Raw genomic sequence first — 24008 nt, forward strand, 5'->3', positions numbered from 1 at the left:
TCGTTGCGTCAGTATAAATTTCGCTTCCATTAGTTACATATGTAAACTACATGCTTCCCGGCCGACACGGCATAACTATGAGCACCACGCAGGCAGGAACTTTGAGCCCCGTCTTATGTGGTGTTCATCGTTAAGCCTAGTACTTACTTCGACTTTTCACACGAACAACTGTCAAAACGCACTATAAAAAATGGCGACGAAGATAATGCGAACACATTCCGTACAATAGTAGTATTTATTTTGACAGACGATTTAACTCTGCAGACATATGTTGAGGCCGAGAGCAAGCCTTGTCTCACTCGAACTGATTGCTTGCCCCTTATATCAACCTTTCAGCTTTAGTTCAACAACATAGAATATTAGAACAAGACAAGTTCTAAGGGTAAAATGCTAACCATTCATTATGCATGTATTGGGTTGCCCAAAAAGTAATTGCGGATTTTTTAAAAGAAAGTAAATGCATTTTTAATAAAACTTAGAATGAACTTTAATCAAATATACTTTTTTTACACTTTTTCTAAAGCAAGCTAAAAGTAACGGCTGATAACTGACAGAAGAAAGAATGCAATTACAGAGTCACAAGCTGTGAAAAAATTTGTCAACGCCGACTATATGAAAAATCCGCAATTACTTTTTGGGCAACCCAATACTTACAGTATTGAAAATTAAAAAAAAAAAAACGTCTCAATAAAGAAAATACTTATAATAAATACTTATTCCGTACAAGTGGTACTGAGTTCCATGAGCAAAATAGTAGCGTCATATCGCTGCATCAGGATAAGTTAAGCACAATATTAATTGCAAATGTAATTAAATGCTTACGAAATGGGCCGAATTAACTCTGCTTCCATATTGTTGTCTTTGTTGTGTGTTGTTGTTTGACTTTTGTCTGTCTTCTGACAAAGAAAGGAGGCCTTCGGATTTCGCAATAATTTAATAGGCATTTGCGCTGTGAATGAAGGCTTAATTAATAGGCATTTTCGCTTCGACTGAAGTCGGTACTAGCCTATACACGAGTTGCCTATAGTATTTTTCATCTCCTACACACTGTCGCTTCGTCTAAACCTTTTGCTCGGGTTTCTTGACAGTCGTCGGCGATCTACGTTCTGATTTAAGAAGTCCTGAAAATGCAAATGATTGTTGGCAGCACTGAGATCTCGATAAACAGTTGAAAATTTAATTTCAAGCGTCCGCCAGATTTTCTTATATATTTTTTTTCTTAATAAAGCTAGATTGTGGTTGCATTTATGTTTTATTTTATCAAATCTTTTATTGCAATATGAATAGTTCCAACGATAATTGTGCTGTAAAGATTGCAGTTCGGGAAAGGCCGGTCAGGGAGTCCTTGAAAACAAGCAAGGACCCTAGCGTAATCAGCTACCATCCAAATGCTAATGTACGTGTTATTAAATTGCCTTGTAGGTGGTAAATTTACGTATTTTTCCTATATGCAGATTCTGATTGTTGACGAGAGGCCATTTACATTCGATTATGTCTTGGGTCCATCTGTTACACAAGCGCAAGTCTTTGAAGAGTTGATTAAGCCCCTGGTGACTAACTTGAAGCAAGGTTACAACTGTACTGCTTTAGCATATGGGCAGACTGGAACGGGGAAATCTTATAGCATGGGATTGGATTCAGTTGTAAGTATAGAAGAGAAGCTGTGTAAAAAACCCCATTACCACATTGTTTGTTTATAGAATTTTGAAGGCGAAAATATTGGTGTTATACCCCGCTGTCTAAAAGAAATGTTCACCATAGAGGAAAATCAAATTGCCTCAGAAACTAATACAAATTTTCCTACAGAGAAAAAGGTGTTGTCCGTGTCGTTCATAGAGATTTATAATGAAAAGGTATATGATCTATTGGCAGAGAACGTTAACGAACCTATTATAGCAAAAGGTAAGAATGGAAATTATTGTAGTAAATTGATTCCAAAAAACTTCTTAGCCTTAAAACAATGTATATTCGAGAGCATTTTACCATTACCCAAATAACATTAAAAGTCAAATCAAAGAATTAACCAATTTTCAAGAAGCCATGAGTCTAAAACAAAATCGAGCTTTCGGTTCGCCACGATAAACTTGTATGATCGTTTTATAATTGTCATTAAAGGTCGTAAACTTGATCATGATTCTAGAGCAATGATGCGCAAATTATTGGTATGTACACAAGAATATAAAACCATAAGCTTGGAAATATTGGAGATCTATTGTGCCCACTACTGTTCTTGGGCCATGATTACCCGGGCAAAACAATTGAAATTGTTGTCGTATCCACATTGGTATGTAAAGGTATCGATCCACGTCAAACTCCTGAGGTGAGTATGCCTGTTTCGGGTTATTGTACCGATTGCCATATGGCCATAAGCTATATAAAGGCGGCAATAACTCGCCTTTGCATATGGAGTATTACAGGCAATCTGCATATGTAAGCATATATAAGCAAGCCAGTGCCGAACGGCATCTAACTGAGACTCTCCAATTTATACCGCAAAATGGCAAATTTGCCAAGAACATTCCGTTAAGGAACAGGGGCAAACTTCTTATATCTCTATGAAAGTGCTGCCCGATTCAAGTTTAGCTCAATGAAAGGGTCTCCTTTTATAGCCGAGTCCTAAGGGCTGTAAAAGGTGCAACAGCTCTTAGGGGAGAAGTTTTTTCATGCCATACTACCTCACATATATGTCGCCAGCAGTAGGAGGGTATAACCACCACTGAAAATTTTTTCTGAAATTCCCGCCAGGTTTGGAACCCAGGCTTTCAGCATCATAGGCTGACATGCTAACCTCTGCGCTATGGATGCAGTTAATCCGTATGCTTAGCGCATCACCTTTCGCAACCTGTGGATGAGACCGGCAGCTCTCATCTGAGCTTATCGTTATGACAATAAACACCACACAAATCATAGGCTGACTTGCTAACCTCTGCGCTACGGTTACAGTTAATCCGTATACTTAGCACCCCACTATCCGCAACCTGTGGACCAGCCCGGCAGCTCTCAACTGAGCATCTCGTTATGACACACAAATTGGAGCTCAGAGTTCCAACCTGTGTGCTCACTGCCATCCCGTGCTGGACTTGACAAATTTTATCACAGTTTAACCCCCCAATTAGTGTCATTCTCCCCTAAATTATGAACTTTAGAGCTATGGATAAGCTGCACCTAATAAAATGAGTTATAGTCTTAAGCAACGAATAACACCTGTATTCAGCCAAAAATTGATGCACAGGGACATTAATTCCATCAGCCCTTGATCGATAAGGGAGCCGCGTCGTTGATGATCTCTCGATTAAGGAAAAGGGCCACGAGGGAAGCCTTTGCACCTTAAGACTTAGAGAATCTATAGGAGGTATTGAAAACAATGGAATTCCTAACTTAAAATTTTGTTTTTAGAGTTTACTTTATAGCTTTTAGAGCGCACAACAAACCGATTTCTGGCCTAGGTGTATGTCCATAGTGGCATGGGGCGGATTAATATCTGCACCCTCTTTTCAACCTAACCTAACCTAGGGAATCTTTTATAACTTGGTGTACATAGAATTTTGTGCATTCTTCAGTTCTGCTGGGCTGGCGATGCAGAGTGGCAGTGAGTATCCTGCCCCTCTTTGGCATTCTGTATGCTTCGGATATTGTATCATCTTCGCTTCTTCTTAGATTTTGGGAAACTCATAGGCATCAGGATGGTTGTAGCAGCTCTTAGAAAGAGGTCTTCGTGATCCTGAAGGTACAGTATATCATAACCATGCGAGAGTGGCTGCGCGATTGTACGACATACGTGGACACTTACCGAAGGCTCCGTCATGAAATCGAGATTGGGTATTAAACACAAAGAGTTTCTTCAACTATCAGACACTTTTGAGACCCGGAACATCGCAAACTGGTGGTGAACAAGGCGTTCGAAGAGCTTCACAGGAATGAAGTTCTGATGAGTGCCGTTGCAGACTGTCCAAAGTACTATGGACGAATGTTTCGCCGAACAGGACGTCAATTACCATGGGGCGAAGGAAGCATCAGATTGAATTGTTGATAGAAGTCCTCACTGATCAATGATGCCGAGGATGTGTTGGAGACTTACAAACATTTTTTATGTGACTGTCAGAAAGCCCGTTTGATTTTGAAAAGGTTCGTTCTTTTTTTTACCCGAAGAACGTCTCTGCTAACGTCATCCATTAAAATCGTACTAATCAATTGTGGGTTAGATTAGGCTGTAGGGCTCGTTACCCTTAACTGCAAGTTTCCTCACTCGGAGACTTTAGGCCCATTCACGCAAGAAGAGAAAAAAAAAATATAGAAAGAAAGATGGTATGTAACTATCTGTTTGTTTAGCCAAGATATGGCGTAAAGTTAACATCTGAAGTTTGGTTGGTTTACCATATTACCATTGCCATAGTGTTCCTAGGTTCCAATGACAACCTGATTAATGCAGCTAATCAGCTGAAGCATACGCCCAGTCAGCTCTTAAATAGCATAGCTGTTAATCCATCGGTTCTTATTGCATTCTGATTTTTTAGCTGTTAACCTTTCTTTTAATTAGGTCATACCGTCATCAATGATACTTACAGCTGGGATAAATGTAATATCCAATTCCTTAAAAAACATATCTGGTTATTACCAGTTTTTCATTGTGACTAGCCGGTACACACCGTCATTGTTGTTGTTGTTGTAGCCACATTTTCATGTGGACTAGGGATCCTCGTCAAGCTCTTGTAGGTGAGCAAGCGCGTTCCGGTCCAAAGAACCGATCGCTGCGGGAACAGGGTGGCCATGGGTTATTTAAAGGCGTCAATAACTCGCCTTGTCATATGGAACATCTAGGCACTCAGTATTTATGCAAGAGCCGGTGCCACCCGACCTCTCACTGAGACTCTCCGCTCGATATCGCTGATTGTCCGCGACTGCCGTTGCAGCTACTCCGTATGGAGCATTCCACTATCCGCAACCTGTGGACGCGCCCGGTAGCTCGCTGCTAAGCTTCTCGAGACTGCAATGAACATCACACAGATCGGACCTCTATGTTTCAGCCTGTGTGGTGCTCACAGCTATCCCGTGCCGGGCACCATCATTAGGGATAATAATCCTTGAGTACCTTTTATATTAAAATTGGTTCTAATTTATTTACTATGGTTGGTAAATAAATCTCGTTTTGGGATGGGGACATTTCACACCGAATGTGGATATCGAATTCGTGCTCAACTACTAAATACCCTTCTTTTGAGTCCTATAATGTCATGTTTGTCAAACAAGTCCGGTTCGGGTGGTGGGTTGGCCACCCAGACACATATTATCATAGAAGGTAAATAAGCCTTTTTTACCGAAGAAAACAAGTGAGTATGAATTTCGTGCCCTTTTCCCAGATAGCTTACATTTGAATTGTATATACGATTTAGAAGGTGTTTTGGGGATGAGGCGGCCCATTTTACTTGGCCCGTATTTTTATACCCTCCACCATAGGATGGGGTATACTAATTTCGTCATTCTGTTTGTAACACCTCGAAATATGCGTCAAAGACCCAATAAGGTATATATATTCTTGATCGTCATGACATTTTAAGCCGATCTAGCCATTTGCGTCGGTCTGTACGTCCGTCCGTTTGTCTGTCGAAAGCACGCTAACTTTCGAAGGAGTAAAGCTAGGCGATTGAAATCTTGCACAAACACTTTCTATTAGTGTAGGTCAGTTAGGATGGTAAATGGGCCAAATCGTTCCATGTTTTGATATAACTGTCATATAAACCGATCTTGGGTCCTTACTTCTTGAATCTCAAGAGGGCGCAATTCTCATCCGATTTGGTGTTTTGGTATCACTTCCAACAACAGTGCTAAGTAAGGTTCATATCGGTTCATAACCTGATATAGCCGCCATATAAACCAATCTTGGGTCTTGACTTCTTCAGCTTTTAGAGGGCGCAATTCTTATCCGATTTGGCTGTAATTTTGCACTTGGTGTCACTTCCAACCACTGTGCTAAGTATGGTTTAAATCGCTTCATAACCTGGTATAGCTGCCATATAAACCGATCTTGGATCTTGACTTCTGGAGCCTCTAGAGGGCGCAATTCTCATCCGAATTGGCTGAAATTTTGCCTGAAATGTTTTCTTATGACTTCCAACAACTAGTATGGCGCAAAACGGTACATAATCTGATATATCTGTCATATAAATAGATCTGGGATCTTGACTTCTTGAGCCTCTAGAGGGCGCAGTTATTATCCAAGTTGGCTGAAATTTTGCGCAACGGTTTCTCCCATGACCTTTCTTTCGATCTTTCGATTTTGCTTCTTGAGCCCCTACAAGGCGCAATTCTTATCCGAATGGACTGAAATATTACGCAATGACTTCTACAATGTATAGCATTCGATTCATTTATGGTACGAATCGGACTATAACTTGATATAGCTCCGAAAGCATAATAGTCCTTATTCATTATTCTTGGTTTGCCTAAAACGAGATACTGCGCAAAGAACTAGACAAATGCTATCCATGGTGGAGGGTATATAAGATTCGGCCCAGCCGAACTTAGCACGCTTTTACTTGTTTATGCCATATTCGTAACTTCTCCTAAATACCTTTCATTTAAGTCCCATATTTACATGAGTTTCCAATGCGTTTGTTTGGCGGAGTTTTAGGCTTTGGTTCGGCCCTCTAGCCTACTATTTTTAGTAAAATTTTCGTATTCTACTCTCCAATACCTGTCATGTGATACTTTTATTGTCCCGATCGGTGCACTTTTGATTTTGTTTAGTGTTCTGGGGGGAAAGGGGGAGGGGCCGCCCAAATTTCAAGAAAAATCGGCTCAACCATTTTTGAATCTATACGGAACAAACAAACAAACATAATTATAACTACATTTATCAGAAAAATCTTGCTACGATTTCATATCTCTCATATCTATATAAACGTCTTGTTTTTGTTTCAAGGTTATAGATATACTGGTGGATCCCGTAAAACCTTAAAAAGCATAGAAGACTGTTATGCTATTCTTATGCAGGGTAATAAAAATCGCCATGTTCGTCCAACGAAAATGAATACTCAAAGCTCTCGCTCGCATGCAATATTTACCATACACATGCAGCGCTTTTCAAAGAATGCTAGCGATGAGGAGACTATTATATCTTCTTGTATGAATATTGTGGATCTTGCCGGTTCTGAAGGTGTGCGTCGCACCGGTCACCAAGGGATGGCTATGTCTGAAGGTGTTAACATCAATCAGGGTTTGTTGTCAATAGGAAAAGTCTTACAAGCCATGACAATGGGAAGTAAAGTCATACCGTATCGCGATAGCGTACTTAGTTCTGTGCTACAAGGTAATAACTGGCGATGGTAATACAGCAGAAATAGAATTTTATCTCATGCTCTTATTTTTTTTTAGATTCCCTCAATGCAAATTCATATTTAACGCTCTTGGCTTGTATAAGCCCGCATCGCGAGGATTTGAGTGAAACTCTTTCAACTCTAAGATTTGCCCAGAATGCCAAACAATTGAAAAATACGCCACAAATCAATAACATAATAGCTGATATTAAGGTGAGCATAAATATTTTAAGAAAAACAATGCACTTTATATGTGTGATAAAGTTTTCGAAATCCTTAAATAAGACCCCAATCTATGGTATCGCAAATAATGCCTCTCATTCTTTCATTGAATATTGCCGATTTGGCTCCTACGAATCCAGCTTCCATGGCATCTGTTGATTTTCCGGCTGAAACCTTTTCACTAAGTTCTTCCAAGTCGGGCACATCTTCGCTTTTGGTTGTCAGTATGGGCAAAACAATCATGGCAAAAAGTAGGCCTATGGCTCCTTTCGTTTTTAATTGTTTTTCCAACTCTTGGCGAGGATACAATACCTTTGGGTCCGAACCCAATCTAAGGAAGACAATGTAGAGTGATTATAGCATACCAAAATTGCGTATCCCGAGACTTACTTTGTTATGTGTTCCGCTGCTGAGGTGTGGTATATATTTATCATTTCGTTGAAATGCTGGTGCCGAAATTCCTGCGTTGTGCAAGACATTAAAAAATACATTAAATCAATAATTGGCGAACCATATCTCATAATCTGCCAGTCAAGTAAACAGGCATCTGCCACTTTTCCATTCTAAAATTATATATGATTAGTAAGCATAAGTGTCTTCTCAATTGGCATACTTCATATTTAAACAAGATGTTGTTTATCCAACAATCGCCATGACACACAACCGCATATGGTTCACTACCGTTGACATGCAATAATTTTAACATTAGTTCATAAAATGTGCCTTGTTGGAAGTAGGAAGTCAATTTACACCAATAATCACTATCCCTCTTTCGGTCGAGGCTTCCTAAGGCACTTTTCTTGAGGCTTTCGAAGTAGTCATTTAACTGGGGATCATCCTTTCTTTGGACAAAGATATCGACAATCTGCTTTAAAGTCGTTAGTTTTTCGGGAGTTTGATCTTTCATTGCAAGTGAAGTTGCATGTAATTTCCCATAGATGACCATTACCAAGGCTACATGTTCGTAGGTCAAGGCTTCAAATCGGTCATGCATGTAATAGCCGGTTTCTTGCAAATCATTCATACAAATGGCTTCATTAAACTCTTCGGTCATGGTAAAATGACATTTGGGATATTCACAAAATATTGAACAAGCTTTAAGATCTTTGGCTGTTTGGAATTCATAGGCAAGGGGGAGAAACTGAATGAGACACAAAAAATGAGGTCTAAATTTAGTGTAGATGTAATACTGTAATACTCACATGATCGTAGGCTAGAGCTTCCCTCAGAAATCCTGGTCTGGCAAAAAATTGGTTTCTTCTCAATGGATTTTGGGGCGGCACTTTAAGAATAAGTTTCATGTTTCTTTTTTCCAGGTTAGTTGCGCACACATCAATGCGATATACAATGCCCATGTAATTGTCACCTTTTTTGCCCACAAGCTCGATTTTGTATGTGTAGTTTTTATTGCCGAATTTTAAATCCAAAAGTGTGTTGACCGATGCCATAACTTTGGAAGGTATTTCATTTGTTTCGTCTTCATTCGAATCCGCCATAGTCGCTAGGTGAAAACGGAAAAAATAAATTCTATAATCTAATAATCGGACTTTATTAGGTTGCCAAAGAAGAATTTCATATTTCATGGTATTTTGGTAATGACACCTGCTGAAAACTTTGACAATGTTAAATTTTTTTAATTGAATCTATTGAAAATTGTAGGTAATTGTGAGGTACTATTGCAAATTTTGCCTAAGGAACAGGGGAAAACTTCTCATATATCAATGAGTGCAGTCCGATTTAAGTTTAAGCTCAATGATAAGGGGCCTGCTTTTTATAGCAGTGCGACACCTCTATGGAGAGAAGTTTCACATGGCATAGTAACTCACAAATGTTGCCAGCATTAGGAGGGGAAGACCACAGCTGAAAATTTTTTCTGATGGTTTCGCCAGAATTCGAACCTAGGCTTTCAGTGTCATAGGCGGAGATGCTACGGTGGCCTCCACTGAGGAACTATGCCATGTAAATACTTCTCTCCAATGAGGTGTCGCACTGCGGGACGCCGTTCGGAGGAGGCCCCTTATCATTGAGCTTCAACTTAAATCGGATTGCACTCATTGATATGTGGGAAGTTTGCCCCTGTTCCTTAATTGAATGTTCATGAGCAAAATTTGCAATTTGTAGAACACCTTAATCAATTTGACAAAGGTGTCGATGAAGATACATGGCGTATCAGAAATCGCGATCCACCATGCCAGTCAAAGTGTTTTGCATTATAACATACTTGCCCAGCTTGTATAAGTTCTTTGCTATGCTATTCTTTGAATAGAAATTATTGAAAATTATCTCGAGTTGGAATAGTGTCGAAAAATCACGAAAAAATTATAATCAATTTTTATACCCAGAATCATAGGGTGGGGTATACTAATCTAATCATACCTGTAATACCTCGAAATATTGATCTGCAACCTTTAAAAGTATATATATTTTTGATCGTCTTGAAAATCTAAGTCGATCCGGTCATGAAATTACAATAGCGGAAAATTTGCATATGTACTTCTTATGGATGTAGATCGCTGGGAATTGAAAATGGGCATTGTTGGTTTGGATATAGCTTCCAAAGAAATTGATCTCACGATTTGAGATTTTGAGCCACTGGAAGCCGCATTTGTTAGCTGATTTAGCTGATATTTCGCAGATGTGTTCTGTTACTACTTCCAATAACTCTGCCAAGTAAATCGGTCTGTAACCTGATATAGCTTCCATATAAACTGATCTTCCAATTTAAGATGTTAAGCTCTTGCTTGCCGCAATTGTTATCCGATTTGGCCGAAATTGTGCACGACTGAAATTTTGTCCTATTATAACTTCCAACTTCTACGGCCCCAAGAAACTTGAGTTTTTGGCTGATTTTAATGAAATTTTCTTGAAATTTTTAGTGTTCTTCACGCCAAAAGTTTAAAGTTTTATCGGCTTCGGAAATCGCAATTCCATTTCCGGCGCCACGACAGTGAGCCCCGAACAATTACGCCCCAAATTGAAAATGAAAATATACCCCAAATATGGGGTACTTTTCGTTATGAAAAATCACTCCAAACAAATTCACCCCAAAGTATGTAATTGCACCCCAAAAATAAATGCAATTTGGGCTCCAATATTAAATTGGGGTCAAATTGCCATTTAGAAAAAAAAATATTTTCAAATATCGAGCGATTTTTCGAAAATAATTTTGATGTTTTTTGGGAAAAAGCAAATATCCCCAAAAGCCAAATATATTTTTTTTTTTAGAAATATTTGTTTTTTTTTTTTTTTTTGAAAAAAGCAATACGATAGAAATTTTCAAAAATCGCTTGACTCTTTTGAAAATAGTTTAACATTTTTTTAAAAAAAAATCATTAAGCGCCCTGGCTAAAAATATTTTAAAAAATCGCCCAATTTTTTAATATATCTTTCAATTTTTTTGGATAAAGCAGAAATAGGTTAGGTTAGATTGAAAAGAGGGTGCATGTATTAATCCGCCCCATGCCACTATCGACATACACCTTAGCCAGTAATTGACTTGTTGTGTGCTCCAAAAACTATAAAGTAACCTCTAAAAAGGAAATTTTTGAGTTATGAATTCCATGCTACTTACAAAATCCACAATACCACTCCTAAAAGTGGGTTCATATCTGATATTGTGTCTCCACCTAAGAGCCGGTATCTTTTAAACGCGAAAGTCGGGCAATGACAAAGGAAATGCTCCAACGTCTCATCATCTTCCCCGTATGCCCTACACATGCTATCACTTGCCGCATCGATTTTACATAAGTGAGCTCGTAGTCCTATGTGTCCCGTTATGATACTAATAGCTATACTGACCTTTTTCTTACTTTCTTTCAGTAATAACTATTGTGGAACAACGACCGTTTCTCTGTTCCACAATATTGCATTCGCATTCGTCGCCAACTCCTTTAACTCGGACTGCGTCGACCCGAAAGGCTTCGGGTTAACCAAGTTTATTGACGGCAGTCCTCTGGCCTTCACCGCCAAATCGTCTGCCCTTTCATTTCCCCTTATTCCGTTTTGGCCCGTCATCTTCAGAGAAGGCGTTAATCTCCTTCTTACACTGCAAGACTGATCGTAACCTTACCGTCCTGGTTGTTATTGCCCTTATGGCAACTTTACTGTCGGTAAAGATGTTTACACTCGACGTCCTTGCGTTAGGACCACACCACTTCACGCATTCCGTGATCGCCAAGATTTCCGCCTGCAGTACCGTATTATGGCCAGGCAGCTTAAAACAGGTCTCAGTCCCTGGTTTATCAATGCAGACCCCAGGTCCACTCTGTAATCTAGCTTTGATCCATCCCTGTAACATGATCTGTAACATGCCGATGGCAGCAATGACTCTCAGTCGACTTTAAGATTCATCTCAGGTATCCGATCGGAAACCTCTTCCCTTCCTTTTAGGTTTCCTATCGGTGCCTCGATTATAACGCTATGGAATGGGCTACTCCCATCCTCAATCCATTCTCCCATCGCCTTAAGTCTCATAGCCGCAGTGGCTGCCTCACACTCAATCTGTATGTCAATGGGTCGGATATCTAGTCTCCAGTGCCCTAGTGGGCGTGCCTCATCGTTCCGCCTATGCCAAGACAACATGTTCTCTGAACTTGTTGTATGGTCCTTATGTTACACTTTTACTCCATAGCAGTCCACTGAGGCTTAAGTAAGTATTGGTCTAATCACTCTCCTGTAGAGCCAGTGGACTATCCTCGGATTCAGGCCCCATTGCGAGCCTACGGCCCGTCTACATAGTGTCCAACATCTCAGTACGCTCCTGAATGTGACACTTCCAATTCAGTTTCCTGTTCAAGATCACACCTAAGCATTTGACTTTGTCAAATATCGAAATCATCTTATTGAAGAAGCGTGGTGCGTTAAATTGACCCACCTTCGTCTTCCTCGTGAACAGGCATATTTCAGCCTTCTCTGGGGTAAAATTGAGGTCTAGCCCAGTCATATGCCATATGCAATACCCATTCGACTCTTCTGCATAGCTCGTTCGGATCCGGACCCCTTAGAAGTATTATAACGTCGTCTGCATAGCAGACGGTTTCAAATCCTTCCTCAGTCAGCATTCGTAATAGGTCATTTATGGTGGTCACCCATAGGAGTGGCGATAAAATGCCCCCTGTGGCTGTGCCTTGTGTCACTTTCTCCCTTATATTTATGCCATGGGACACACAATTTATCCACTTGTTCCTTAGCTTATGGTTTATCCAGTCTCTAAGGACCGGGTCTACCCGGTACTGGCCTAAGGATTGGATCATTGTGTCGGTCCGCACATTGTTAAAAGCCCCCTCGATGTCAATGCATACCGCCAGGGTGTACGTTTTGTCATCGAAGGATGCTTCTATTTTATGCACAACCTCGTGCGGGGCAGTCTCCATCGACCTTCCCTTGACATAGGCATGCTGTTTGTATTTAAGCAGTTTGCTGGATGTCTTACTCTTTACCATGGTGTTCACAGTACGTTCCATGGTTTTTGAGTAAAAAGGACGTAAGGCTTTGAGTAGAAAGGACGTAAGCAGAAATAGCGAAAGGCGAAAAATGTTGTCAAAAATCTCGCGATTTTTTTGAATTTTTTATATTTTTTTTCATTTAAAAAAAATGTAATCTGTTTTTGTTGGCGCCTCTTTTTTAAAATTAAGAAAATGTACAACAAATTTTTGTTTTTGAAGTAAAATAAATGCATTTGCGCCCAAAATTTATGAAATTAGACCACAAAGTAAAATGAAAAAGTGTCCCAATTTAATTGAAGAAGTTCTGATTCACTTACATTAATTGGCTATGACCGAAAATTTGTCCCATTAGCCGAATGTAGATTAGCGGTCCAAGCGCCTCGATCTTTTGCGCTTATTCTAAAATCTCTTTGTGCTTATTCCAAAATCTCTTTGCGCTTATTCTAAAATCTCTGTGCGCTTATTCTAAAATCTCGTTATCAATTTTGACACTTTTTTGGACGTTGCCACTTTTTTATTTTCATACTAAATGTCATACTTTTAACATTTTGGCGCTACTTTTCCATCTATTGGGTTGCCCAAAAAGTAATTGCGGATTTTTCATATAGTCGGCGTTGACAAATTTTTTCACAGCTTGTGACTCTGTAATTGCATTCTTTCTTCTGTCAGTTATCAGCTGTTACTTTTAGCTTGCTTTAGAAAAAAAGTATATTTGTTTAAAGTTCATTCTAAGTTTTATTAAAAATGCAAAAAAAAATCCGCAATTATTTTTGGGCAACCCAATATTTGTGCCACTTGTTCAAAAATACGCCTATGTAGCGATTATCTATTGTTTGTCGTTCAACAAATCGCATATAAATGTTAAATTTTTCGAAAAATTTAAAATTTTTGAGCTGAAGGAGAGTAACTGGACAAAACAAAAAAAGGGTTGTTTGTGTTTGTAAAATATACTGGACACTTTTTGTGCCACTATTTAAAAATTTTCAACGGTGACGCTGCTTACAGCTCATGCAGCTTGTGATTCATAAGAACTTCTGATTTACTAGAGGAAAACCGAAATTGGACCCAATAACTACAGGAAAAAAGGCATCAAAAAGACGAAAACGGGCCCCAAAAATGTGTTATATTTTCTCCATATTTTCATTTATGGATTTGGGTGCAATTTCCCGGGGCCAAATTTCATACCGCCTCCATTTCCGATCTAACAAAATATGTATATTTTTGATCATCGTAATATTCTAAGACAATCTACCCATATCCGTACGTCTGCCTATATTTCTGTCTATGGTAATCACGCTGCAGTCTTTGAAAATTAAGATATTAAGCTGATAATTCGCACAGATATTGGTTTTTACCACAAGCAGAATAAGTTTGAAGATGGGTCATATCGGACTATATCTTCAAGTAGTCCCCGTATAGACCGATCTTCCGATTTAAGGTCTAAGACCTATAAATGCCGCATTGATCGCCCGATTTCGCTGCATTTGACACAGTTAGTTACTTTGGGACGGACATTCGATATCCGTTTCGAATGTGGTTTAGATGGGACAATCCTACTTATTCCGGTTTGGCGATGGCGTATTCGAATGTCGAAATTTTCACAAATTGGTATTATGGTTGTCGAAGACGAAAATTGAATTCTAAACAACGGAATCTATGGAATCGAATCTACTTTTATATTATTTTTGTTTTTATTTCTCATCTTTGAAGATGGGTCATATCGGACTATATCTTCATGTAATCCCCATATAGACCGATCTTCCAATTTAAGGTCTAAGACCTATAGATGCCGCATTTATCGTCTGATTTCGCGGCATTTGGCACAGTTAGTTGCCTGGGGACGAACATTCGATATCCGTTTCGAATATAGTTTAGATGGGACAATCCCCTTTATTCCGGTTGGCGATAGCGTAGTCGAATGTCGAAATTTTCACAAAATGGTATTATGGTTGGCGAAGACGAAAATTGTATTCTAAACAACGGAATCTACGGAATGGAATCTACTTTTATATTATTTTTGTCTTTATTTCCCACAATATTTTTCTATTATCAAACAGTCTAAAGCGTATAAGTTACAGAATACCACGAAATTTGAAATTCGCCTTCGATTGAGACTGCTGTCGAGTATCGCCTTTGACAATTCGAAAAAGGGTGAATATCTTAATACAGAAGGGTCAGATCGGACAAACTCTTGTTAAAGCCCCTATATACAACGATCTCCCAATGTAAAACCCAAGGCCAGTGTCCCGCACTAGCAGTCAGAAGGAGTTTCACTTAAGGTTCTCATTTCTTTGAGAACTTGTTTGATTTAGCGGATGTGAATATTCGCAAGTTAATGGGCTTTTTAAAGCGATCTGGATAGTTCAACGGTAGGAACTAGAAGGCATCTTCCTTCTTCTAATCCTGTGGTATCACAATGAACGTAAACGTCTAAGTGAGTCTGATGGCAGACTGCCACTTAAACCTAACCTAAGACCCAAAGCGCATAGATCCCGCATTTACTACCAAAATTTGCTAGAATTTGACACTACAAGCTGTGTTAAAAACTTTGTGTTCTGTGCGGAGCTGGCTATATATGTCGATTTATTGTTTTTTACCCATAAATTCCGTACTTATGCGATTTTGGTGAAATTTATAACGGTGGGTTGTATTACACACCTTCACATCTTTCCCGAATAACGGATCATATGTGGATATGGCTGCCATATACACTGACCTCCCGATTTACGGTCTGGGTAATATACATACCTCAGGTGGAGGGTATCCAAAAATTCGACCTGACCGAACTTAATGCACTTGTACTTGTTTAAATTGTCAATAATAGTAACTTATTATTTTTTGTTAAATTACTAGAGTTCGCTATCGCCACTCAGTACTTCAATACATGGTCGGAAATAACTTGCATTTTTCGTATATGTGTTTAGAAAAATGTTATTAAATTCAAATGTAACGCTTAAGGTTAGTTAGATTGGAGGGCATGGGACTAGCAACATCAGTTTCTGGCCACTTCACTCAGAGATCTTAGGTATATCGTGTTCGTCCTAGAAGAAGGTAGAAGAGAAAAAGAAGACGAGCCAATGCTGATAAGAAATACACCCGAGTTAGGTGCACGGGATAGCTGTAAGCAGCACACAGCCTGGAACATTGAGGTCGGATCTGTGTGGTGTTGGTTGCACCTTGTCTGGTTGCGCATAGTGGAATGCTCCATACGGAGTAGCTGCAACAGCAGTCGCGGACATTCAGCGGTATCGAGCAGAGAATCTCAGGAAGAGATCGGGCGGCAATGGCTCTTGCCCAAATACTGAGTGGCTTTGATGACCAATATGATAAGGCGAGTTATTGGCGTCTTTAAATAACCAATGGCCACCTAGTTCCCGCGAGTTTGCTCACCTACAAGAGCTTGACGAGCATCGCAACATCCACATGCAATGTGGCTACAACAACAAACAATGTAAATTTGCCCATTACTATTCCATTAAAGGGCAAACTTCTCCATTAAACAGGGGCAAACTTCTCACATATCAATAAGTGCAGTCCTATTCAGGTTTAAGCTCAATTTTATGGGGCCTCCTTTTTTAAGTCGTAAGAACGGTGGGCCGCTTAGCGGCACCACTTGTTAGAGAAGTTTTAACATGGCTGGATACAGTACAAATTTTTTTTCCTGATGTTCACTCATAAACAATAGAAGAAGTAAAATGCCAACAAACACACAAGGGGAAAAATAGAAGAACCAGGCTTGCCTAGAAGAAACACTCATCCAGCCAGATAATTCAAGCCTGAAAAGAACTCCAATATGACCAAAAGTCTTTGGGCCCGCAGCTCCCTCTCGGCCTCAAAAGAACTCCAATATGATGAAAAGTCTTTGGGCCCGCAACTCCTCTCGGTTTCATCCTTGCTCTGGGCCCGCAGCTCCTCTCGGTTTCATTCTTGCTCCAGAAGAGATCAACTCCGCCGTGGGACCCAATATCTTCTCTATAATTCTAGGAAGGGCATAGTTGTCCAAAGCTCTATATCACACCAAATATCCGTAGGTAAGAATTGGTTGAACTAACACGGAGAACATTCAGTGCACCATCCCCAGCCTAAGCTGCCTATAACTTCCTATCGAGTCGCGCGCATTCGTTCCTCTTTTGACCCTTTCCTCGATGTTCTTACCCCCGCATAGTCTCTGGTCGACAATCACGTGGCAGCTCTACTTCATGTAGAACACATCTCCTGAAAACACCAGCTTTCTCTTCCTAGTAAAAAGTATCAGCTTAGTCTTCCTAAAGTACTCGCCCATCCATACAGTTTTCTCAATATTCTCTGAACGAAGTCTGTAACCGTAGATAATCGTGCATCCACCATGATGCAATGCAAATTTGCCCGTGAACATTCCATTAAGGAACAGGGGAAACTTTCTTAATGGAAGCACATTCAATGAGTGCTGTCCAATTCGAGATTTAAGCTCAGTGATAAATATCTGTTTTTTATAGGCGATTCGAAACGGCGTGCCGGACTGCGACACCTCTTTGGAGAGAAAACGTAGATTTTCTTTTTCGAAGTTACTTTTTTACCCTCCACCATAGGGTATACTAATTTTGTCATTCTGTTTGTAACTACTCGAAATATTCATCTGAGACCCCATAGAGTATATATATTCTTGATCGTCGCGACATTTTATGTCGATCTAGCCATGTCCGTCTGTCCGTCCGTCTGTCTGTCGAAAGCACTCTAACTTCCGAAGGAGTAAACCTAGCCGTTTGAAATTTTGCGCAAATACTACTTATTAGTGTAGGTCGGTTGGTATTGTAAATGGGCCATATCGGTCCATGTTTTGATATAGCTGCCATATAAACCGATCTTGGGTCTTGACTTCTTGGGCCTCTAGAGTGCGCAATTCTTATCCGATTGGAATGAAATTTTGCACGACTTGTTTTGTTATGATATCCAACTGTGCCAAGTATGGTTCAAATCGGTCCATAACCTGATATAGCTGTCATATAAACCGATCTTGGGTCTTGACTTCTTGAGCCTCTAGAGGGCGCAATTCTTATCCGATTGGAATGAAATTTTGCACGTAGTATTTTGTTATGACATCCAATAACTGTGCCAAGTATGGTTCAAATCGGTTAATAACCTCATATAGCTGTCAAATAAACATATATGGGGACTTGACTTCTTGAACTTCTAGAGGGCACAATTCCTATCCTATTTGGCTGAAATGTTGCATGAAGTATTTTATTCTTACTTTCAACTACTGTGTCAAATAAGGTTCAAATCGGTTCATAACCTGATATAGCTATCATATAAACCGATCTGGGATCTTGACTTCTTGAGCCTGTAGAGATGGCAATTATTATCCGATTTGCCTGAAATTTTGTACGACGTATTCTCTCATGACCATCAACATACGTGTTTATTATGGTCTGTATATAAATCGATCTCTCTATTTTACTTCTTGAGCCCCCAAAGGGCGCAATTCTTATTCGAATTGGCTGACATTTTACACAGGTCTCCAACATATAATTTAATTGTGGTCCAAACCGGACCATATCTTGATATCGCTCTAATAGCAGAGCAAATCTTTTCTTATATCCTTTTTTTGCCTAAGAAGAGATGACGGGAAAGAACTCGACAAATGCGATCCATGGTAGAGGATATATAAGATTCGACCCGGCCGAACTTAGCACGCTTTTATTTGTTTTGTATTTAGAGTGCAAAACAAGCCGATTACAGGCTTAGGTGCATGTCCATAGTGGCATGGGGCGGATTAATTTCTGCACCCTCTTTTCAACCTAACCTAACCTACATGGCATAGCATCTCACGAATGTCCTCAGTATTTGGAGGCGAAAACTACCACTGAAAACACATTTTCTGATGTTCCCGCCAGAATTCGAACCCAGGCCTTCATCGTCATATGCGGACATGCGAATCATCCGCCATGATGACAACACTTCATTATAAGCAATTTCCTTCATCCACTACAATCTTCTTGTTCATAATACCTCTTTTCAGAAAAATGCAAAGATCAAACAGACACCATATAAAGTGAGGCCCTTACAGCTCAGTAATACTAACAAAACGACACCATTGAAACGGAGTTATAGTGCCTTGAATGGTTTTCCACCTAAATCGGCGGTAAAGAGCAACACTTTTTGTACACCCAAAAAGCAACGGGTGGAGATTAATAGATGCAATCAGACCGAAATAGCCACCAACAACAACAGGTAAAATAAGTATTCATTAAAAACGACGTTGTGTTTAAAGATTCTGAAATAAAAATTATAGCAAATAAAAATTTGAAAATTATACTATTTAAGGCCAAAGCTATCGAATATAGCCATGAACCTACCACAAATGGGGCAATTGGAATCTACCCACAATCGAGAGTCATTATTCAATCGCAGTTTGGACTCTAATGGATCTTTATTGAGTTTGAATATATCAACCTCAACAGCCGTTGATGGTCCTGTCAACAACAAAGGGAACAATAATGACAATCTCAACAACAACAGCAAGTAAGTCAACAACGATAAAATAATTAATATTTTTTTATAAAACTTTGTGCATTAGTTTCAGCCCAGTTATACGAAAATATATGACGGAATTGGAAACTGGTTTGGAAAAGAAGTTTATGGAAATTTTGCAACGTAATTTGCATGCTTTCATTCCAACCCAAACTCCTGCTCCTACTCCTGCTCCAGTATCTTTGAGCCAAAACAAAACGCCATTTCCATCATCGGTACGTCAGGAAATAAAAAGTATTATGAAAGAAGTTCTATGCGAAAGTCCCTTAAAGGCAGATGCAAAATGCAAGCTGGTAAGCTTATTCAATACTCATATCCAGCTAGGTCTAAGCTGCTATTAATGTTGTGCTTTTTTTTCAAAGTTTAATTCTAGCGCCGACTTATTCAAAATTCCCGAAGTGCCTGAGGAGAAAAATGACCGACCTAAAACTTCAAGTCCAAATTTAGGCAACGAACGAGCTTCGTTTACCGAAACCTTTTTTGCAGGAGCATCATCTTGCGATAAAAATGTTTTGAGGCGATCAATTCGAAGATCTCGTCGTATTTCCGAACGTTTTTGTGTTAATGAGTCTGTACTCAATGAAACACAAGAGCCAAACATATTAAATGATAGCAAAAAGCATGCCACTCGCCGAAGTTCTCGTCGGTCGGTTTTGCAAAGTTATATTGATAAACGTCGTAGTATACGACTTGCATCTCATCCCGAATCAGTTGAGCAACCAACGACATCCTTACCCTCAAAGACACCTAAGAAGTCTAGAAAGTCGTTATCAACATCGAAGTCAAGTAAAACAAGTCATTCTTCTAGCGGTGTCTTAATATCCCAAATTTGCAATGCTACATCTACAAATAGTAAAACAAACCTGAGTAGGCATCGAAAAGCAATTTTGGAACTCCTCAACAAAGGCTCAATGAAGGAAATACAAATCTTACCAATGGTTGGCCAGAAGCGATCGTTTCAGATAGTCACTCAAAGGTATGTAAAACTTAAATGTTGACTTGTTGACAGTAAGAAAACTACTAAAGCATACACTCGAAGTGTTCCTCTTATGAATGGAAACCGCATTCATTTCTAGCGGTTATCTAATCAACCTTAGAATACTATTTTATTTCATTGGCTTTGTGGTTTATTGCATTTTTTTGACTGAAACCACAATCTATGCACTCTATGATAGTGTATGTAAAATCTCATTAACTAGGCATGGAAATTTTCAATCAATTTCTAGCTTCAATTAATGAATTTGTTAAGGTAAGTGGTTGAAAAAACTTTTTTATTATATGAAAAGGAGAAAAAAAATGAATAAACTTGGGGTGGAATGTTAGCATAGTACAAAAGTATGCCGCCCTCCTCAAAAACACCCCCACCGAACAAGACATATTTACCAATCCCATGGCAGCCGGTTGTACGTACCGGATTGACGCGATGGAGTTCTTCATCGGCAAGGGCTGCCGCCTTAGTGTATAACACACTGCTACAAAAACCAACAACCAACCACGGGAATATGGGGCTCTAATAAAAGGTATTTGGGACTAAAGTACGAATTTGATACCACCTTTTGGGACAAAGTGGCTGGGGCCGCTCCATATGCTTACAAACAAGGTTGTACGTATCGGATTGACCCAATGGAATCCTTCATCAGCAAGGGCTGCCGCCTCGGTGTACAACACACTGCTACAACAACAACAACAAACTTCCAAACAGGAAATATTAACCAACAATGGAAATTTGGGCTCCAATGAAAAGTGTTTGAGAGTAGAATGCAATACTAAAACTCAAGTTTATAGCCAACATCCTCGCAAACGGATATGTAAACCAAACATAGATTTTACCGCAAATATCTGGGAAACATCGAAATTGCTTAAAAATACTTCTTTACATATTTGAAATGAATATTTCCCCATTTTAAGAACGCTGGGAATTATTTGTTAAATATGTTGCCAATTCGTCTTTGGCAAATTTGTTTGGTTTTTACCTAACTTTTATTGATACCAAGTATGCGCCCCATAGCTGAGTTGGTAAGCGAGCTGGGATTACTAATCCCGTGGTAGTAGGTTCGCGAAATTTGGAGAAGGTACTCTTCAACTGTTTAATCCAAAGTACCATTTGTTAGCCAATATTATCCTTCGTTTCACTTCAATACTGGGTCGTTTGTGTCGATTACGTTGGTGCCCTGGTAGATAAAGTCTGACTATCTGAAGGTTGTAGTTCCCAACTTTCTCCATTTTCTTTACCTGGCTTACAGGGCTTTGTGGGAGTTGATATCATCCACTTAGTCTCATCTCCATTTACTGCCAAACCCACTTTCGTTGATTATTTTTCGATGCTTTCAAAGGCTGCTAGGGCGCCCCGGTAGCCAAGTTGGTAGCGTGCTTGGATTACCAGTACAGGTGTCGTGGGTTCTATTCCCGCCAGAAGCCTTGGTGTGTCGCCACTGTGGGTATTGTGGTGGTACTGATATCGATGGCGAGGAGGAGTACTCCGAGAGCATCACTGAATGCGATACTTGTTCTGAGACCGTAGCACTTGTACGTGGAGTGTTCGGCGTTGAGTGCGCTCAGGGGGGGAAGGGGGTCAGGGACATGGCGCTCTTCCTGATTTTGGGCTTTCGTTTTTTCTGCAGAAGGCCGTCTACTTGGCTTTAGCGGCTAGTCCGTCCATAATCCTGACGAAGGACATCTGGAGGTTGTCTTCCGAGCAGGGTGCTTTCAGCAAAGGCGTCTCGCTTTTCTTGGTTCCCTGTGTTTACACGGATGGGTCCAAGTTGGATGGGGCACATGGGCTGGGGTTTTTGTTGAATTTCTAGTCATTAGAAAATCACATAGACCTCTGTTCGGGTCCAGTGTCTTTCAGGCTAAGGTTCTGCGCCGCTCCTGTCTCCTTATAACATTCCAGGCCTTGAGGCGGCGGCCCTTTCAGCATATCACGATTTATGTAGACAGTCAGATGGCGTTGAGAACCTGGCTGGGCGTTGTGTGGAGTCGAGGTTTGACGGGAGATAAAGGAGCATATCGGACGTTTAGGTGCTGCTGTCAGTTATAACGACTTATGTGCTGAAGGTCTTGGTAGCGGGTCGTGTGGAGTCAAGGTTGGACGGGAGATGAAAGCAACATATCGAACGTTTGAGGCTGCTGTCAGATTGTGTTGGCTTCCAGGCCAACAAAGCGTGGCGGGAAACGAGTCGGATGACGAGCTGGTTAAGTTTTTAGCGCGGTTGGACTCTGTGAGCGCGACACCGATGGTAATTGTTGATGTTGTTGTAGACACATATTCAGGCTCCTGTAGGAGAGCAAACTCGTTCCGGTGCAAAGGACCGATCGCCGCGGGAACAGGGTGGCCATGATCATGATCACTCCTTAGAAACCAAAACCTTCAGGGATTTTTCCAAAAATGCTGCGGAAATTATTGTTTCCCGCATTATAAAAGAAAGAGAAGCGAGGCGGGCTTAGATCTATTGGGTTGCCCAAAAAGTAATTGCGGATTTTTCATATAGTCGGCGTTGACAAAGCTTACAGCGAACAGTTGAAATTTCACATAGGATTTGTGCTTATGATCTCAACTATAAGTACTACGAACAACAGGCTGTGAACTGTAGGCCGGTCAGACGGACGGACATAGTTCACGATGGTGCTGATGAGATAATGAAACCCAATTATCGAAACGAGGAACTGGCAATTTCTTTTCTTCAGGACTCAATTACCAATCTCTCCTTTGGATGTTGCAATCGCTTGGTCGTTAAGCTCGACTTGAAAGACAATGAACTAAAAAATTGACTCGTATGACCGGCCGTTAAAAGCCAAACAGATGAAAACAGACGATTGAAAAACAAAATCTTTCTAAAAGCTAAATTATGTATATATGCATATCATTATTACAGAACACTTCATGGTAAATTTAAAAATTGGCAACAAGTTGAAAAGCTTCCTTTATGGCGTGGCAAGGAGTGGGAACGATTTGCAGAGGTAAATATTACATAAACACTGATACTAATGTTGTTTTGCATAATCCTTGTTGTTCTTTTTTATAGGCAAATTGTTTGCTGTGAGTTGGCCTAGACTGCAATACATATTCATATTTCTATTTAAATCAATAATTTAGTGTGATATTTGTTAATATTGTTAAGATATTGTATTGAATAATAAACAAATTATGATTATTTTTATGATACCTTTACAGATTGGTAGTTAATAAAAATATTCGAATTAAAGTTTGAGAGAGAACGTCTGTTTATAATCGGCCATTTGGTTCATTTCTGCTCCTTGAATAACATAAAAATATTTTGGTTCTAGTAAGAATTTGTCTTTAGTGTTAGGAGAGAGAGAGCGAGAGAGACATTTTTATACCATTCTTAAAATTGACCACTTCTTTTAATTTGGTTTTTTTGTCTTTGACTTTTTCAATGACATTGGACTTGATTTACTGGACCTATATATTGGGTTGCCCAAAAAGTAATTGCGGATTTTTTCATATAGTCAGCGTTGACAAATTTTTTCACAGCTTGTGACTCTGTAATTGCATTCT

At 39.8% G+C, this 24008-nt stretch overlaps 2 protein-coding genes across 4 annotated transcripts in view; one reads left to right on the forward strand and one right to left on the reverse strand.

The window, feature by feature from the left end:
• Positions 1 to 1130: 1130 nt before the first annotated feature.
• On the forward strand, positions 1131 to 23694 carry LOC106080771 (kinesin-like protein Nod). Its single transcript, XM_013242302.2, has 11 exons — positions 1131 to 1396; positions 1455 to 1643; positions 1701 to 1902; positions 6920 to 7306; positions 7372 to 7526; positions 18978 to 19189; positions 19283 to 19480; positions 19536 to 19782; positions 19852 to 20465; positions 23365 to 23449; positions 23515 to 23694. The coding sequence occupies exons 1-11, from the start codon at positions 1280 to 1282 to the stop codon at positions 23530 to 23532; spliced, it is 2424 nt and encodes an 807-aa protein (XP_013097756.2). The 5' UTR covers positions 1131 to 1279; the 3' UTR covers positions 23533 to 23694.
• LOC106080772 (uncharacterized) overlaps positions 7501 to 24008 on the reverse strand; it is a 28889-nt gene continuing 12381 nt past the window's right edge. The window contains exons 1-5 of one of the 3 annotated variants that reach the window (XM_013242303.2): positions 20423 to 20528; positions 8738 to 9036; positions 8149 to 8676; positions 7926 to 8098; positions 7501 to 7866 (exon numbers count right to left, since the gene is read on the reverse strand). In XM_013242303.2, coding sequence (XP_013097757.2) covers positions 7590 to 7866; positions 7926 to 8098; positions 8149 to 8676; positions 8738 to 9031 — 1272 coding nt within the window. In that variant the 5' untranslated portion in view covers positions 9032 to 9036; positions 20423 to 20528 and the 3' untranslated portion in view covers positions 7501 to 7589. Of the gene's footprint in view, positions 7867 to 7925; positions 8099 to 8148; positions 8677 to 8737; positions 9037 to 20352; positions 20375 to 20422; positions 20529 to 24008 lie in introns of those variants that run through there. The other 2 variants (XM_013242304.2, XM_013242305.2) reach the window with 2 other exon arrangements.

The sequence above is a fragment of the Stomoxys calcitrans genome, chromosome 4 (genome assembly GCF_963082655.1).
Source record: "Stomoxys calcitrans chromosome 4, idStoCalc2.1, whole genome shotgun sequence".
NCBI classification, from domain to species: Eukaryota; Metazoa; Arthropoda; class Insecta; order Diptera; family Muscidae; genus Stomoxys; species Stomoxys calcitrans.

Bases quoted from the DNA above. Each gene is read 5' to 3' on its own strand.
- LOC106080771 (XM_013242302.2), top strand. From the start codon at position 1,280: ATGAATAGTTCCAACGATAATTGTGCTGTAAAGATTGCAGTTCGGGAA. The intron at 1,644-1,700 runs GTAAGTATAGAA...GTTTGTTTATAG, and splicing joins GCATGGGATTGGATTCAGTT to AATTTTGAAGGCGAAAATAT. The intron at 7,307-7,371 runs GTAATAACTGGC...ATTTTTTTTTAG, and splicing joins ACTTAGTTCTGTGCTACAAG to ATTCCCTCAATGCAAATTCA.